At 33.5% G+C, this 19,509-nt stretch overlaps 1 protein-coding gene across 5 annotated transcripts in view; it reads right to left on the bottom strand.

Moving 5' to 3' along the window:
- The window catches only part of Ptp36E (Protein tyrosine phosphatase 36E), a 93,769-nt gene that overhangs the window by 29,368 nt on the left and 44,892 nt on the right, over nt 1-19,509 (bottom strand). For all 5 annotated transcript variants that reach the window (XM_076403563.1, XM_076403560.1, XM_076403559.1 and 2 more), the window contains 4 exons: nt 15,760-15,847; nt 3,544-3,620; nt 2,368-2,502; nt 2,007-2,308 (listed from right to left, as the gene is read on the bottom strand). In XM_076403563.1, the coding sequence (XP_076259678.1) occupies nt 2,007-2,308; nt 2,368-2,502; nt 3,544-3,620; nt 15,760-15,847 (602 nt within the window). The remainder of the gene's footprint in view (nt 1-2,006; nt 2,309-2,367; nt 2,503-3,543; nt 3,621-15,759; nt 15,848-19,509) is intronic.

Raw genomic sequence — 19,509 nt, 5'->3', positions numbered from 1 at the left:
TTATCGTTTTATTATCAACCATCATTTACTTAAATTTTAATTGCAGTCGGTTAATTTCCACTGGAACACCTGAATATCAACGATACATCAACGCCATCAATGTCTTCATCGCATATATGACATCTGAATTCAGTACAATAATTCCATGTTTTAAGGACTAATTTGAAATTTAGATAGTATTCTAGAAATTACTTCCTTGAATATAATAGAATGAGACATTTTTGATATCATTGGCTACAGTTGAATTATTTATACAGACTTTATAATTTGATAAATGCAATCTCATATTAAACTATCTGTATTTCTAGCTAAACAGCTTGAAAACATCATAAGATTTTTAGAAATCGCCAAAATTGTATTTGTTCATCTTTGTCGTACTACTAATTCATTATTTTATTGTAAAAGTTACTATCTGAGCCTTCCATATACGACATACCAGATATTTAAAAAGTAATAATTTTTATACAGCTGACGAGGAGGACCAAAAACGCTCCATAATATGAATTAAACGTGAGTGATGCTAGTGAAGGACGTAGACTAAAACTTTTACCATAATTCGACATGACTAATAAACACTATTTATATTTCGGGAATAGAAAAAAAATAAATAGTTAAGCTGCAAATATATTCTTATTGTTTTTCAAAGTACTCGCCACGATTATCGATACACTTTTGCATACGCTTAAATCAATTATCAAAGCATTTATTCTATTTAGAATGAGGTATCTTCAAAACATGATTTTTGAACGCTTCAATAGCTTCTTCGGGCGATGAAAATCGTTGACCACGCGGTTTATTCTTCACGGATGGGAACAAAAAGTCATTGGGTGCCAGATCAGGGCTGTACGGCGGATGACCCGTCGATTCGATGTTTTGAGTGCTCAAATAGTATCTTGTTTGAACCGATGTGTGAGAGCTCGCATTGTCATGATGAATAACAATCCGGTGTCTCTTATGTGTTTTCCTTATTTCACCGAAGACTTCTAGCAAACAAATAGTTGGGTACCAATCAGCATTTACTGCTCTACGATCCTCTAGGAGGATCTGTTACAATATGACCAGTTTTCCCGAAGAAACAGGCCACCATTTTATTTGCTTTAAGTGCTTCGTGTGCGAACAACTTTTGTTGGATTTGGTTCATCTTGGAACACCCATACAGTCGACTGCTGCTTACTTTCGGGCTCATACGAATATATCCATGATACGTCACTTGTCACGATTTTATAAACGTCTTTAGAAACACCGCAGTTGAATTTCTTAAGCACTTCTTTGCACCAATCGACACGAGCCTTTTTTTGAGCGGTTGTCAAATTGTGTGGGATCCAACTCGAACATAACTTTCGCACAGCTAATACTTAGGGATGCTACAATCTCACAATAGGTAATATGACGATCTTGCTTAAGCATTTCCCACACAGAATAGATGTTTCCTGGCACAACAGCCGATTTTAGACGACCTTCACGAAACTCGTCGGACAGCGAACTATGATTATTGAATTCACTAAACCAGCGATACACGGTGGTTTTTGATGGAGCTTTATCGCTAAAAGTCAAATTAAGTTGATTGATGCAATCTTGTTGTAATAATCCACGTCGAGAATTGTAAAAAATCATCGCACGAAAATTTTCACAATTCAATTCCATTTTTTGCCGAGACGAAACTTTCAATTAAATATAAAATAAATAAATAGCGTCCGTGTGGTAAAATGTTCTGAGTACGAATATCGCCAAAAATGTCAACGTTATGATGGAACCTTCAGATGGATTCACATGACAACAGTGTTGCCAATTCCCAAAATCTAAATAGTGAGCCTTGTATAAAAACTTTAATAAAATAATTTGATTAAAATAAATTTAAAAAGTAGTAACAAACCTACTTAAAATAATCAGGAACATAATATTACTACGTAACAGAACTCTAATTAAAGATATAAAAAACTAGTCATGTAAATTATCAGGACATAACTAAAGTGAATTAGTACCAATGCTAAATCGGTTCTACTTACTTGCAATGAACTACCATCGGTCCAGCTTCCTTCGACTTAATTCTATGCCCCACCACGGCTCTCACCCGTCTTCTAAACTCCAGAAGTGCGTTACTGAAGGGACTAGAATGACAATGCCACTCCGTGAAGTGGAACTGAAGAATAAATCTCTCCTCAGTGACGACTCCGTTCTCCATTTTATATAATCTGAAGGTTCTAATTCTAAAATTGGCTAACTCCTCTTCCTGTATGACCTTCAGGTGTATACCGCCATAGGTCTCCTCTAGTTCGTTGGATGCTGGCCAGTACTGGACACACATAACCTGTAACAAATGTTAGGTTATCGGTAACTGTAATGTCATCGAAGTCGTTGTTCGCCCACCTTGATGAAATCGAAGGTCTTAGTGAGCATAACAATGCAGCTAGCTTTCTCTTGCCAAACCATCCTCCAAAAGTCTGTCACGGTCTCTTCGGTGGGTCCCTGCGTCACTATATAGGCATTTGGTTTCAATAAACTCTAAAACAAAGAACAGCTTCATTTATGAAATTAATATTTACGTATGACGTGCAGAACAGAGCAAAATACGTGCTTTGCTTTAATTAAAATACAAATTACAAAATACTAGCTCACATGTATTTAAAATACGAAATACAAAACTCAGTATTTAACTATTTTTAATATATAATTAGATGTTAGATTAGTAAACTCCATTTTGATCAGTTTTTGATGTCTGTGGTTGATCACTATCCCTGTCCGCAATAACAATAAAATAATGGCCTCCTTCACTAGTACTGCTGCTGCTGTTACTTTCAGGCATTATTGCATATTTCTGTAATTTGCCTTTAAGGCATGAACATTTTGAATTATATGCCTCTCATTTGTTGTAATGCTTTCTGACAATCAACGTATTTTGTTTTGGCATAGCATAACGCCAATACGGATTTTTTACTCTTGGTCTGATGGTTCAGAAAGTTAGATCTATCACCCTTTTCCACCAACTGATTCGTTTTTATAGAATATTCTTAGATTTATATCAGGATCTAATATTATCCTCGTGATGGTAGCAGGACAACAGTTTGTACTACCCCGTCCTTGACTTTATAGAAAGAGGGACTGTCTTTAAAGAAGAGTTGACCACATAGTTAAGAAAATGATTGATATAGGGCTCGATCTATGATAATATTCGACTTAATCCTTTCCTATTATTTACTAAATAGGCCGTGAATATAATTTTTATGTAACTCTCAAACTTCTTTAAATAAGGGACATATTCAGCATATAAATAAACAAACAAAAAGAAAGCTTTGACTTTAGCAAACAATAAATGCACTGTTGCATCACCACAACGCTTAACATATTTGGCTTACGAAAGCTAACGAGCGTTATTTTCTATAGAACTCATACATTAATAAGATCACAAAATGTATATACTAATTATGTAATTCATCAATGTCAGCTATTTAAAATATAAATTACGAATTGCATTTTTAAGAAGTAATTGACATACATAAATACTACCCAACCTGATGACGAAATATTAACAAAATTAATACTTACATCTATGTATGAAGCATTTATATAATCGCTATCGTGCTCTCCATCAATTGTATCCAAGACCACCCTGTTATAGTCATCTGAAACAGCAACAAAACAAAATCATAAGCCATCTAATATATAAAATTATTTTTGTTTGTTTGCTTTCTGTGAGTCGCTAAACTATAGATTCAATTCTCCGTACGACGAAGGTTCTTAACCCAAAAATATAGACTGAAGGGAAATGAACAAGATGTAGTATAAATTATGTTTACTATTTGCTAATTCTATGGTTATGTTTTCACTTACTTATTAATTTGTTATAGAAGGTTCTAAAAATTTGATGAAAAAAAAATGGTTTAATTATATGATTTAAAATATATATTAAGTGTTTACTACATTGTATATATTAATATACATATATACTACATACTACAGGAACAAGATTCTTTTAAAAACGTAATTAAAATCAAAATATGAAAAAAAATTGCTATATTCTAGACCTGACAATATCAACAAAATTACCAAGATATGGTAATCTTCAAAACCCACATAATGACAGATAAAGAAAAAGGTAACTAGTTATCTAACTACGTTAATAAGGTATGTTATATTTGTAGATATCAATTTAATATCTTGGTTTCTAGTGACTATTAAAAATTACTATATTTAATATAAAATAACTATATTTGAAGCTACTACATGAAATATATACAATTACAAGACAACAATCAACAAGCTTTAATAATATGTATTTGTTATTATGTATACATATTTCTCTTTATTAGTTACATCTTACATTAGATATGCTTAGTAAAATCTTAATTTACAAATTAAATTATAACTACTGTTCTGTTGTACTTGCATTTAGCAACCTTATTTCATGTTTTAAGACGAAATCCTGGATCACTCTGTGTATCTGATATTTGATTTCAAGGTCATCGTGCAGCTCTTCGTTGACTACGTGGCGAAAAGCATTGGAGATTAATCGTAGAACTTTGTTTTGGTTGCGTTGGATTACTAGTTGGTTTAAGGTTTTAGTGCAACCCCATATTTATACCCCATTGATCCAAATTGGCTTTATGATTGACTGATAAACTAATCTATTTGATTTTAGGTCAATTTGAGAGTATATTCCGACTAACCAGTGCAGTTTCTTGACGTTGAGTCTACGTAGTCGAGGTATACGGCTGATTCTGATTGAGGTATCGGGAAAGTGATTTAACGCAAAATTAACATGGACAGATTTGGTGTTAATAGGTTGTATTTTCTAGTTTCTACTTCAATTTTAGATCCTGTTGATCACCATTTGTACTTTTTCTACACCGTTAGACCGAGATACATATTTTACTATAATAACTGTGTCTTCGGTAAATGTTCCAAGTACTGTTTATTTTGTTTGGATATCAGCAGTATAGAGCAGATATAGGACTGTTGTACATAATTAAATATATCGATGCTATAACTTATATATTAAAGTATTACAATGTTTGGCATCCACTTTGTTTTGATTCTTTCCTTTCCACTAAGATTTTTTAGTAATTTTTTTTTGGAAAAGAAGAAATATATGTTATTAAATTTGAGCAACATAATAGAAGAAACAATATTGTTAGCTAAATTTATTCTTCAACGAAATACGAACCCAGAAACACAAAAGATCATTATGTTCGTAATTGTATACCTGTAAACAATGAAAAGGTCATATATAACCAAACTAGTTTGAACTATTATTCATTTTATTTATGTGCGAATGCGCCCAACTAGCCGATCATGTAGTACATTAATTTCACTTCCGTGGAGTCTCAAAAATATGAGTTTATGAAAGCCACACTCAAGTGTGTAAACAAACTTAACAACATTTTGCTGATATTTCTGAAATATAATTTAACACTAAATAATGTGTAGTGTATATTATTTCTCGGGTGCCTGGAAGTTCATATTCTAAATTAAATGTAATTTTTCAATAATAAAGAAACGGATGAATTGTGTAGTACTAAAATGATATCAACACTAGACCATTAACATTAAAAATAAGACATTTGGAACCTAACTATTAAACAGAGCAAATTGTTATTAAGTTTAGTTAGAGGAATTGAAAAAAGTTTTCTTTAAATAATTATGTCGAAACGTGCACAACAAGAACAGACAAAATGATTCACAATGCCTTCGAAAATACCGCAGAGTTAAAAATGCAGTATCAACACGATGTTAGCAACAAAAACAACAGTGGTAACGCTATTAATCACAGCATTCAAAATATAACACCAGATGAGACGAAAATCTAAGTCTATCGATAATATGCAACAAATCAAGATGAATTGTGAATTATTGGAATTAGTTATTGAATTCATATGATTTTCCAGGCATTAAATCACTCCAAGCTGGAAACATTAATTCTCCAAGCTTTGCGACAGCCCCAGACTTTGATAAACAAGAAATTATAAATTGAAAGGAAAAATAAAGAAAATTATAGTTTCCCTTTCAGTTTCCGATACGACTCGTCTTTGTAATGAACATCAACAAGAAGCAGAAACAATTAAGAGCATGTGGACTATATTTGATAAACTAGAGACTTTCTAGAGGTATTATTTATGTAAGCACCAGACGAATTTTTTTTAATGAGTATCCAAAAGCGCTTTATAGGTTATAACACAAAACACTTTCAGCATAACGGATATAGCTAATATTGTACACAAAATTTAGTAGCAACGAATCACAAAAATATTGATTTGTAATAATAATATATGATAAATCTTACTTATGGGGCATGGTCGTAAATTTCATTTTGTGATTGTTTAATATTTGTGATTGTCCTAAGCAAGAGTGTAAAATCCGACAAGCAAAATGCTTCTCGTCACGCCAGTAACCAGGCTGGGTAAGACCGGATGTCTTCTGGGAAGTTTTCTAAGTTGGTCAATCGCCAGTCGGTAGGCTTAACGCCGAGGACCGTGGTTCGGAGCCCTCGTTAAACTGTAGGTCCAGTCCAGATAAACCCTCGTTGATGAAAAGGAGACTTATTCTTTCATCTCCGCCAGTTGTAATATTTAATTTTTAAATAACAAAATTTCTGTTATTATAATAAAGTTATTTATAGCGTACAACTCTCTATGTTGCATGTAGGTTTAAACACATAGTTAAGTATCTCACAACAATCTCATTTCTAATCAAATAATATTCTCAAAATATTTCTTTCAATATAATCATCAAATAGTCAATCATGAAATCACTCTAAAAACAGAAACATTTTACTAACAAAACGATAATGAGAATGTCAAAGTTTAAGGAGAGAAAAGATAACGGACCTAATTACCAAAGTGGTTCCACTCATTATTCCAGACAAACATTACTTTGACATAAAAATCCCAATGAAATGAAATTAAAATTTTTCTGCTGCAGTAAACATTAGCTTGCAGAATTTTTTCCGATGGATCCTTGGGGAGATGGTTCTCTAAGATAAAAGGAGGGCCCAGCGGGAATATGCCTATGTTAGTTTTTGCCTGTTCTCGAGGGCTCTCCTCCCTCTCCTGTTGAACGTTTCCTTTTTTTTCGTACACGGCAAGTTTAGAAAACGCCACGCATGGGAGAATTAATTAAATATTTATTTCTTCGCCTATTTAACCAATTATGGTTTTAGTGAGGTTACGCTAATGTTAATGAATAATTATAATACGATATATATATATATATATATATATATATATATATATATATATATGTATATTATGTTAATTTTTTTAAACCTTGAAACTTAAATGTATCCTAATATAAAATTAACAGGTTAATTGAAAAGTCCCCGGTCTGACAACTAGATGGCATTACTAGAATTAAATCCGTATGTTTTTTTAGTTAGCCCTAACCCTCAAAAGATGCAATGCAAGATAAATGAAGCAACTTTTATTATTGTAAAAAACATATTATTTGATAAAAAGGAATTTCGCGTGTTGATAAAATATTGCTCTTTGGAGGGAAAAAATACAGTTGAAGCAAAAACTTGGCTTGATGCTGAGTTTTCGGACACTTCCCCAGGAAAATCAACCATCAAGGATTGATATGCTAAGTTTAGACGTGGTGAAATGAGCACCGAAGACGGTGAACGCAGTGAACGCCCAAAATAGGTTGTTACCGACGAAAACATTTAAAAACCCATAAAATGATTTTGAATCACCGAAAATTGAAATTGAATGAAACAGCTAACACTCTAAAAATATCAACTAAACGTATACATTACGAATATGTGGGTATGAGAAAGCTCTGAGAAAAGTGGATGCCGCGCGAGCTCGTTTTTGACCAAAAACAACGACGAGTTGATGATTCGGAGCAGTGCTTGAAGACGAGCTTAATAAACCCAAGTTTTTGCGTAGACATATGGCAATTGATGAGACATGCCTCCATCATTTCACGTCCAATCGACAGTCATCTGAGTGGACTGCACATAATGAACCCGCTCCAAAGCGTGAGAAAACACAACAGTCGGCCGGCAAGGTTATGGCGTTTGTATTTTAGGATGCGCATAGAATAATTTTCATTGACTACCTTGAAAAAGGAAGGAATATCAACAGCGACTTTTACATAGCGTTATTGCAACGTTTGAAGGACGAAATCGGCCGCATTTAAAGAAAAGAAAGTGCTGCTTCACCAAGACAATGCACCGTGTCACAAGTCAGTGAAAACGATGGCAAAAATCCATGAATTGGGCTCAGATTGCTTCTTCATCCACCGTATTCTCCAGATCTGGCCTCCAGTGACTATTTCCTGTTCTCAGACCTCAAAAGAATGCTCGCTGGGAAGAAATATTCGTCGAATGAAGAGGTGATCCCCAAAACTGAAGCATATATTGAAGCAAAAGACAAATCCTACTACAAAAATGGTATTGAAAAGTTGGAGGATCGCTATAATCAGTGTATCACCCTCGAAGGGAATTATGTTGAATAAAAAAAAACTAATTTTGCCAAAAAAATGTATTTTACTATGGTAGGCCGGGGACTTTTCAATTGACCTGTTATTTTACCGTAATGAATTAATTTTTGTTTTATCGGATTCTTCATGTATTTATGTACCATTGTGTTCAGTTTCGACTGTATGCTAACTCATTTTGTCATATTTTTAGGCTGTCGAACAAACGTAGTGCCAATGCGAAATTGTTCTTTTGCTAAATGTTACGCAGTCAATTGTTTCACGCGCCATCGATCATTTCAGAGTGCATAGCATGATCGTAGGCGTCCAGAAAGTGTACCGCAAACATTTCTACTAGTCGCAAGATCATCAAGAAACTAGTATTACGAAATTCTAGAATCTTCATAAGAAAAGTCGCCCGTGGGTCTAATATAAGCCAGTCGTCAGTTCATCGAATATCCAAGCTCAAAAAAATTCAGCTCTTCACAGGTGAGAAAGAATAAGCTGGCTCGAAAGATGTCGCTAACTTATGCATCGGGATGCTGCTCAGGGATGAGAGTGCATCCTCTTCACGGACGAGAAGCTGTTCATCGTTGAGCAAGCTCACAACCAACAAAATGACAGGAGCTGGTCCACGGAGGCTCACGGCACCTCTGCCATCGTCGAACACCGCCAAAATCCGCAGTCCGTTATGGCCTGCGGCGGCATTTGCGCCAGCAGCAAGACTCCCCTCATTTTTTTGGATCGAGGGCTTAAAATCAATCAAGAAGCATATCGTCGCAACATTTTCGAGCACTTCCTAGATACCAATTGAATGGCGAAAAGGACTCTGCTCTGGCCCATAAAGCAAAAGCGACGTAATACTGGTGCCGAACCCACTTCCAGGACTTCATCACATCGGCAGATTGACCTACGTACTCTCCAGATCTCAAGCCGATAGACTACAGCATGGGCCTATGCCACATGCCACAAATATTTGCAATTGTTAAAGCAATCTCTGCATCGAGAATAGAACTGATAAATTATCCAAAATTAATTCTCACTGCCTCTTAGTGGAATATAATATAATAATATAATAAGATCTGCGGCCCATTGTCGAACACTTCAGGTCACGTTTAAACCTGTGTATCTCCGTGTATATAATTTATCTCATTTATTAAAATTATCGGTAAACAACTTTAATTATATACGGTTGGTACAATATTATTTACAAATTAATTTATTACAATTTTACATTTGAACTTGAACCAATTAACAAACAAGATGAATGCGAGTAAATATGTCCGTATGTCGTCAGTAAGTATTTCCCAATTTCAAATTAAATTAATTGGTTTGGTTTACTTCAGCCTTAGTAACTTAATTGAGTAACCTTCTTTCATACTTTACGACAAAATCTTGGATACCTAGTGGGATCATCTAATTCTAATTCGCATTTTAGTACTTAGGTTTATTAAAAATATTGCTACTTTTTAATATGTTTAGAGAATATCCAACAAAAATATGGATTGGGCCGACATATCATTATTTATTTTTACTTAATATATCGATATATTCAAGTTGTTCCGACCAGAAACTATTTAAAGTATACAGTTAAGGGTCCTTTGGTTAACAATAACAAATGTAGCCAAATATAAAGAGCGATATGATCGGTAGTCGAAATAATCCAACAAGTACTCGCTGAAAAGATGGAACTGAGATAATCAAAGAAAGTTCTGAGTTGTCAATATGCCCTTGAGGGTATTCTGAAAAACAACTATTGTACAGGCTAGCGGGTGGGCCATAATAGACCTGATATTACAATAATTATTAAAAAAGAAAAATGTACTCTAATATTGCTAGAGCTTGCTATTTCGAACAACAACAACTTACTTAGAAAACAAAATGAAAATATTCATAAATACAGTGATCTAAAAAACCAATTAAAAAAACAGTGGCAAATAAAGGATATTCGCACTATATTACTCATATTATTGAACTATTGACAAATATTCGTAAACTGGGTCTACCTAAATATATATAGAAGCGATTTTCTTGGTGACAACCCTGACAGTCCAAAGGGTTCTTACTCATGTGAGAATCAACAGAAGTAATCGAGGATTTGTAAGAATACCACAACAGAGCTTAATTTTTGTCATATGGGATAAGTCTTCCACTAAGAGAAAGTAAGAATGAGTTTTTGATAATCGAAAAAAATTTTTTTGTTAACGTTGTTTCTTATATAATCATATAATATGACGACAAGCCAACAGGATGGCCCTCCTACTGTTGCGATAGTTGCGGTGTCGAATCCTGCTGAAACATAGTCGTAAATTTATGTTTGTTATTGTTTATATTGTGTTTGTCCAAAATAAAAGAGTATAAAATCTATAACAAAACTGGGTTAGACCGGACATCTTCTGGGATGATCTCCAAATCAGTCATTCTCCAGTCGGTAGCATTAGTGGCAAAGGAACATGGTTTGGAGTCCACGTTAAGGAGTAGGTCCAGTCCGGATAAACCCTTGCTGATAAATAAAAGACTCTAAAATATAACAAAAAGAATATGGCAAAAATTTTCATCGAAATCTTCGACATCTCTAAGGTTTAAATTTCTGGTTATAAGAGATCTCAAACTTATATTCCTTAGACCCAACTAAACAGCACATTTCACGATATATACAGAGAATTTCTAAAAATGTTTGAAATAAATTAAAACATTTCAAATAAAGAAATAAAAAAGGATAGGATTTTTCCATGAACCCCCATATTCGGAACCCCGATATAGCCATCTTGCGGGAGTTGTAAAGTAGCGTGACGCAAATTATGACCCTGTCACCTACAGCAGGTCGATTCAACGTGATATTTCACTGGAAAGTCATAAGCAACACACGCAACATAAGGTTTAAATTGGACCAAAAAAATAAGAATGTCTACGGAAGGCTATCAAAGAACTGGTGTAGGGTATATTATTTACTATTTTATTCTACTTGTTCTAACGTCAGTGAGCCAATAAACTTTTATTTCTAACCACATTATTATTTAGTTGTTGATTGGAGAAGAAAATGTATTACTGCTAGAAAAATTAACTGATAACAATACATATACCAATTAACCAAAAATAATGTTCTTTTATCATATCTTATCTATTCTGTCCATTCTGTGTGTTTTTGTTAGTTGCGTTTTCATAAATAATAGACCGTTTCATTAGTACTATCTTTATTGACAGTGTATCATATTTACTTTTATATTTTCAGGTTCCAGCTACATAATATTGTGTTGGGGAAAAAATAAATCGTTTTTTTATACACCTCAAACCGAATAAACAATAATATATGTACAGTTTTGATCGATGACGTTTTGGTCACTTTTATGATATAGTTATATCTCCATCACTGTTTTTTTTCAATATATTTTAAAGTCACCTTTTTACCAACGAGGGTTTATTTGAACTGGACCTAGAGTTTAACATGGGCTCCGGACTCATCCCTCGTGAGGACATTCGGTCTTACCCAGCCTGGTTACTGGCGTAAATAGGATGGTTATTCCTTGTCGGATTTTCCACTGTGGCCTATAAAGATACTGATAATTACAATCACAAATATAAAGTACTTCCTTGCCCCAGCCATTATTCGAACCCGCAACTATGGCAACAGTAGGAGAACCGCCCTGTCGCCTTGACCACTGCGCCAATGAAGCTGGCCCTCCACTAGTCTTGAACTTCTTAGGTTTTTGTTTCACCTTATTAATAAATAACGTTGTATAAATGTATGTCATATCATTTTGTCTGTCTCCTGTAAATTTTTTTTGCTAAACATATATGTGTACGTGAATTTATTAAATAATATATCAAGCTTTCCCAAGAATAAGTTTATTCAATATTAGATTTATTTAGAGTATTTTATATATAGATCACTTTTATTTGTATGGGGAATATTATATAATGTAAAAATAAAATTCCCTTGTTTAACATTATGTCAATAAATTTTACTAAAAGTTAAAAGTTACGATTAGTTGACTTGTGGTTGCTTTTTTCGGTTAAATGGCTATAAATATCCATCTACAAAGTTTTAACAGGGGAGAAACTTTTACAGTTTGCTTTTTGTTAAAGTCAAATATACCACAAATTATATTATATTATGCTTAATATATAAGAAAACTAATCTATAACTACTGAGAATAGAAAGACTGAGAAAAAAAAATATTTTAAATATATTCACAACAATACGACACGTACGGTTTTATTGTTTTCTCCTACATTTTTTTTTGAACAAATAAAAAACCACTTAACAAATAAACATTTGTTTTGCGTGATTATCTATATACAAATTATAGATTGTAAAATTTTTCTACAGAGAAGTGAACATTGTAGTATGTGATTATAGCGTTCTGCGCATGCGCACTTAAATAGAATGTATAACATTTTAATTTAGTTTAGTTCTCATTCTTTATAGACGTCATAAAATGTACTCTTATTACCTTAGGATAGTTAGTGGTAAATAAAAGTTGGAGAACTGAACTCAAAGAAAATCAAACCTATATCAATAAATCATGTTGCTTAAATTTAATCTTATATAAAAATCTTTCGTTCACTAAATAACAAAAAATAATATAAATAGAAGCTTCTAACCGAGGTATTGAAAACATTAGAAGTAGAGAAATAAAAGTGGAATAACAATAGAAAATAGAAAAATAAAAGAAAATCAAATATGATATATTTTAATAACGAGGTAGAAGAATTATGTATTATTAAGCGTAATGAAGAATTATGTATATTCTTATACTATTAATGCATTTCCTTTACTTTTGATTTTTTTCACACCACGAATATGCATTTAGAGCGTATATTGTAGATCTGAATTATTCTCTTGTAACTTAATCTTTCATCAAATAGGATTTATATACTTTGTATATTCAACAACCTGAATTCGTCTTTGCAACTAGAACGGTATTCCCCAGGAAACAAAAGCTTTTTACAGAATTATAGAATTCCCAATATTAGAATAGAAAACACCCGCCCAAGGATGGAGCTGGAGCTATAAAAACACTGGATACTCGACGGTTTCCATTCAAGCGGTTCACTGAGCAGAACCATATCATACCAGGTGAACAACACGGATTCAGATCCAAACCTTCATGTGCACACCAGACTACTAGATTAGCCGCAGAAATTCACTTCGCCATGAAGAAAAAACACGACCTCTGTGCGGTCTTTTTAGACCTAACAAAAGCGTTTGACAAAGTTTGGTACGACAACGTAATACGCAAAGCCATCAAAACAGTTTTACCACAAGACCTGATAACTATACTGCGTTCCTTTCTGTCATCCTTTCAGGTAATGATCGGTAATACACTCTTCAGTTGAGTCCCCCAAGGTTCCCCATTAGTCCCAGTATTATTCAATCTCTTTATGTCTGTCACTCCAATAAAGAAAAATGTTGAAACCTCCCAATAAGCGGATGACATTGCTTCCTTCACCAGTTCTCGTTATGTAGATGACGCTCAAAAGAAAACTTCAAATTCAATTAAATGCTACGGTCCAATTGTTAAATTTCTGGAGGTTGCAAATAAATCCCCAACAAACTCAGACCAAAATATTTCACAATCAGAGAGAAATCCGCGGCGGCCAGCTAAGAATGGAATCTCCAAAGGCTACAGTGTCGCCACAGTGCTTAACCCTCTTATCTACAGAAAAAGTAAATTATCTCCGATGATTAAAGTTTTGCTTTACAAGTTGCTGATTAGATGCGTCATGTTATATGGTTTCGGTTTGTCAAACCGAAACTAATGGAAAAGGGCTTCAGGTAATGCAAAATAAACTTCTCAGGCAAACTCTGAACGCGCCATGGTTTGTCGGAAACGCACAAATTCGTCGGGAAACTGACACACCAGAAATAAGACGATTGAGTTAACATCAGCAAGGAAACCTTTTCAGCTGATAAATCATACCCAAAAAAAACTGAACGGTCTCTCCTTCTCCGGGCTCCCTCGAATAGCTGTGTTATCAACTGTAAATTTTCATTCACTCGAATAAATCATAAACAATCCCGTTAGTTTCTATCACTTCACCACGTGCCCATCCTTCAATTCTCACATATACTTATGTCTGCAACGACTAAATTCTTTACCTATCTTATCCTTCATTATCAAATGTGCATGCTTACTCATCCTATTTTTTAATAACCACTAGGAACCATGATATTAATATTTCACAATAAAATTGTTTACAACCACATATAAAAAATTCACAAGTAAATGAAATCAGAAACATAGAATTAGCAAATAATAATCATAATCGGATGTAGATTATTATAATATGCATAGGCATCTTCCCTGTAGTCTAAAGATCTTCATTCTGTAGTAGAGATTCTTGGAACGCTAAGTACACTTTCTTAGTAGAGATATCAATCACTTTCTTCACATATATATTGGTAATTAAATGAAATTAACCAGATCTGTCCAACATAAAGACTCGATGGCTACTGGCTGGTTACCGGCTAACTTTTAACCTGGTTAGAAAAGCCTGAAAGCTTGTGCTGTAAATAGTTCTGACAGCTGGAAGACCTCTGGAAGCGAGAGTTTCAACAAGTTAAGGCCAATTAATGATCTGTTTTATGTGAGTTCAATTATATCCAACCTCGTTAGGAGGAAACTTTAGGAGATTCATACAAAGGCACGGCTTGCTCCTTCAAGAAGCATATACTCTGGGTGCAAGCTTTGGTAATAACGCCCTTTTACTTACTTCTCACAGCTCGTTGAGCAACATATTATAACCCTACTTTGTTCGTGACCTATCAGTTAACTAAAAAAATATCCTCAAAATAATCAGTAAGATATGTGAGGCATTTCCTAACTCCAAAGCTAAAAATGATCTGCTAAAGTGCAACTGTAAATTGCGGACTATACAGGCAAAAATGCAACTAATATTTTTCATTTGCAAATTAAATTATTCCAATTATGTAAAACACTGAGAAGTACACGGATCAAAGAACATCAACAATGTATGTAATATTGACTTGCGACTCAGTCAGCCTTGTATAAATACCGGACGAATACTAACTTATATATACATATATTTCACTTCAAGAGATCGATAAGATTTTAGGATCTATAAACATAAAAACAGTCTTAACAAGAAAAAGGACTATAAGACCAATATCGTCTTCCCGGTTTTTAACAGACCATGAACTCAAAACTCAAGGCCATATTTAGCCAGTAAAATATATTTGTATTGTTACAGATAAAGTAGGCCTAGCGACTCGTAGAACATCAATATGAAATAATATTTGAAACAAAAATAATCTAACGGAACTTTAATCATTTTATCATTTAATATTTGTTTCTATGATATATGACATTATTTAAGACTTACAAGGAATGCATTTTTGATTTTGATTCTTCTCCAGATTACTTTTCTTTGTGCCGTGACGGCAAGAGTGTGGCTCGGTTTTTTCAGCTATCTGAAACATAAAGAAAAAATCCATTGTGAGAATTTCTATCGCTCACTTGATTATATCTAGAACTAGTAGTAGGGATGCCGAAAAAATATCGATATTTCGATATTTTTAATGATATATTTATATTTTTGACCGATATATCGATTTGTTTGTAAGCTGATATTTTTCGATATTTTTTCAAAGAAATTAATTATATATTTTAAATATTATAAGAAACCATTTAATATTTTTAAAAAACAGTTACTTAATTTACTTAATTTTAACGGCTTAGTGTAGTTTGGTACTTAATTTCAAAGGTTTTCTATAATATATTTATTTAAATATGGAAAAAGATATATTAATATTTTTAAAAACATAAATATATCGAAATATCAAATTTTTTTTCGGTAGACGACAACCCCAACTCATAATAACCATATAGTTGACGAGAAAATAAATAATAAATATGAGATTAGTTCTAGAAATTTGTATAACTTTTTTATTATAACAATTATTATGCTGAATAAGTTTTAATTTATAATGATAAATAAATTACTGCTGTATTTAGTATCTGTTTAACAGTAATCAGTGAATATATTATACCACTGAGCTAATGGGGCGAGACCGATAAGAAAATAGAGGGTATCCACAAAATTGTTTTAGATACAACGAATTTATGCCAACTATTTTCCCGTTCTTCCAATTATTGAGAAGTCAATGACAGAAGTCTAGTGGACAACAAAAGATTCTATAACAATGAATTACAAAATATACTGGATAAAAACTCAAACTCACAGAATTTCAAAGGTAATGAATTTAATGGAAAAGAATGAAAAAGGCTACCATACAAATTGACTGAAAATGTCATTTTCTGCAACATATTGTGACTAAGTTTCAATTATTCATAACATATAGGATCAACCTGGTCCCACCAGACACAAAGAGCGACCGACACGTTTTGACTTTACAGTCAATGGACCGGCTTTTCCACGTGATAATCATAAATTTTTCCGCGTGGAATGTTCAAAATGAATCGTTTTTTGACTTACTGTAAATCAATTTTGTTGTATTTTTTTATTTCACCTGTTACTATTCGATGCAAAAATAACTTGCTATCAAATTTTCGAAGCAGCTTATTACTGATTTTTTTTGGTTTTTTAATAGCCTATCGTATGAAATTATTGCATCTTTATGCCTAGTGTACTGTCATAGAAACTGAAATGTAATTACCGACACACCACTGTCGGTGATTATGGAAAATTACCAGATCCTATTCACTATAGGTGATACACAAAAATAAAATCCCAATATATACACTCACACATGCAATAAACAGTTCTTAATTAAAATTGGGTACTTATTATTGTAAAAGCGTGTTTTGTTTGTTTAGAATTTCTCGATATCTTTTTTCATGAAATACAGACAGAAACATGTATCATTAAAGGAAATCATAAATCATTCTAATTATTATTTATTAAATCTCTATTTTATATTTATTTATTTATTTATACAAATATTTATATATATTTTAGTGTATATTTGCATCTTCGTATCTTTCCCATAATTCTTAAATTACTGTTAATAAATGATGCCTTATACTTGCAACCATAAAGTATAAATTATAACTTAGGCCAGAAACTGATACCAATAGGCCAGAGCCAGAGCATAAACGCCACCGAAAGTGATTTCTGCTAACATTTGGTGGCAGCGTACCTAACATGTGGCCTTCGGCTTTTCCCTTGTGCGTGTCGCACGTTCATCATAATCGGAGCTGGATAAGTAGGTACTCAATAGCAAGAGTGTTGCTTATTTGATATTTCGGCTTGGCTTTAAAGAGTAAGCCTCTAACCTTAGTGGTAGGATCTCGTGCATCTGCTTCCCTTAATATCATTGCACGTCGATTATTGTTAGGGTAGCAACTGGTACGTCGCTTGCTCCCTTCCCTTCATACCATATCACATGTCTTGCTTCATCTTAGCATAGCTTGTCATTACAATCAATGAGTTATCATTAATTATGTTATGATTCTCCATCATTATTGACTACTATGACTACAATGGATTAAGACCGTTACTACTTCATCAGAATTCTTGAGTACTACTTTGTAAGATTGTACTTAATCATCCTAGTTATTTCATCATTATTATTGTCTATCATTTTCCATTACTTGTTATCATTCGCTAGCATAATTAATTACCCGTACTTTTAGCTGCCAGTATATTACCTGTCAGTATCGTTATATTTCAATATTACCTGCCATTAGAAGTAACAGGTCAATTGAAAAGTTGAAATTTATTCAACATAATTCCATTCAAGGGTGATATAGTGATTATAGCGACCCTCCAACTTATCGATACCATTTTCGGAGTACAATATGTCCTTTGCTTCAAAATAAACTGAGGCCCAGTTTCGTTGATAGCCACTTTATTCGACGAAAGTATCTTCGCAGCGAGCGTTCTCTTGAGATCTGAGAACAGGAAATAGTCGCTGGAGGCAAGATCTGGAAAATACGGTGGATGAGAAAGCAATTCGAAGCTCAATTCATGGATTTTTCTCATCGTTTTCAATGACTTGTGACACGGTGTATTGTTCTTTTTCTTCAAATGCGGCCGTTTTTCCGCCGATTTTCGTCCTTCAAACGGCCCAATAACGCTATGCAACAGTCGCTGTTGATGGTTCTTTTATTTTCAAGGTACCCAAGGAAAATTATTCCATGCGCATCCGGAAATACAGACGCCATAACCTTGCCAGCCGACTTTTGCGTTTTCCCACGCTTTGAAGCGGGTTCATTGTGTGCAATCCACTCGAATGACTATCGATTGGACTTCGGAGTGAAATGATGGAGCCATGTTTCATCCATTGTCACATATCGACGCAAAAACTAGGGTTTATTACGCTTGATTATCTTCAAACACTACTCCGAATCATCAACTCGTTGTTTTTGGTCAAAAGTAAGCTCGCGCGGAACCCACTTTGCACAGAGCTTTCTCATACCCAAATATTCGTGAATGATATAATGTACACGTTCAGTTGATATCTTTAGAGTGTCTGCTATTTCATTCAGTTTCAATTTCCGGACATTCAAAATCATTTTGTGGATTTTTTAAATGATTTCGTTTGTAACAACCTCTTGTGGGCGTCTACTGCGTTCACAGTCTTCGGTGTTCAATTCACCACGTCTAAACTTAACATACCAATCCTTGATGGTGGATTTTCCTGGGACACTGTCCAGAAACTCGGCATCAAGCCAAGTTTTTGCATCAACTGGATTTTTTTGCTTTCAAAAAGCAATATTTTATCAACACGCGAAATTCCTTTTTATCCATTTTTTCACAATAACGAAAATTGCTTCACTCAAAATGCTATAATTCACAAACTAATGATCCGACAGCTATCAAATTTATACACTCATCACTTGAGTGTTAAGGTTAACTAAAAATGATATGGATTTAATTCTCGTAGCGCCATTTACGTGTCAGGCCGTGAACTTTTCGATTGATCTGTTATATGTCGTAATAATCATTGATCTCTGATATATTACAGGTGTATTTTTCAATTTCACCCTTGTCATTGATATTTGGTTGCTCAGGTACAGTTTCATTTTGTTTTTAGCATTTAGCATAGCGTTTCGTATGCTCGTAGTGTACCTTCTTTATTTTTTCATTTATTGTATATATTTATTTATT

This window comes from Rhynchophorus ferrugineus, unplaced genomic scaffold (assembly GCF_030347505.1).
Source record: "Rhynchophorus ferrugineus isolate W39M unplaced genomic scaffold, kcgeb_rfMv2 rfM4, whole genome shotgun sequence".
Taxonomy (NCBI): domain Eukaryota; kingdom Metazoa; phylum Arthropoda; class Insecta; order Coleoptera; family Curculionidae; genus Rhynchophorus; species Rhynchophorus ferrugineus.
This window is presented reverse-complemented; position numbering and strand designations above follow the sequence as displayed.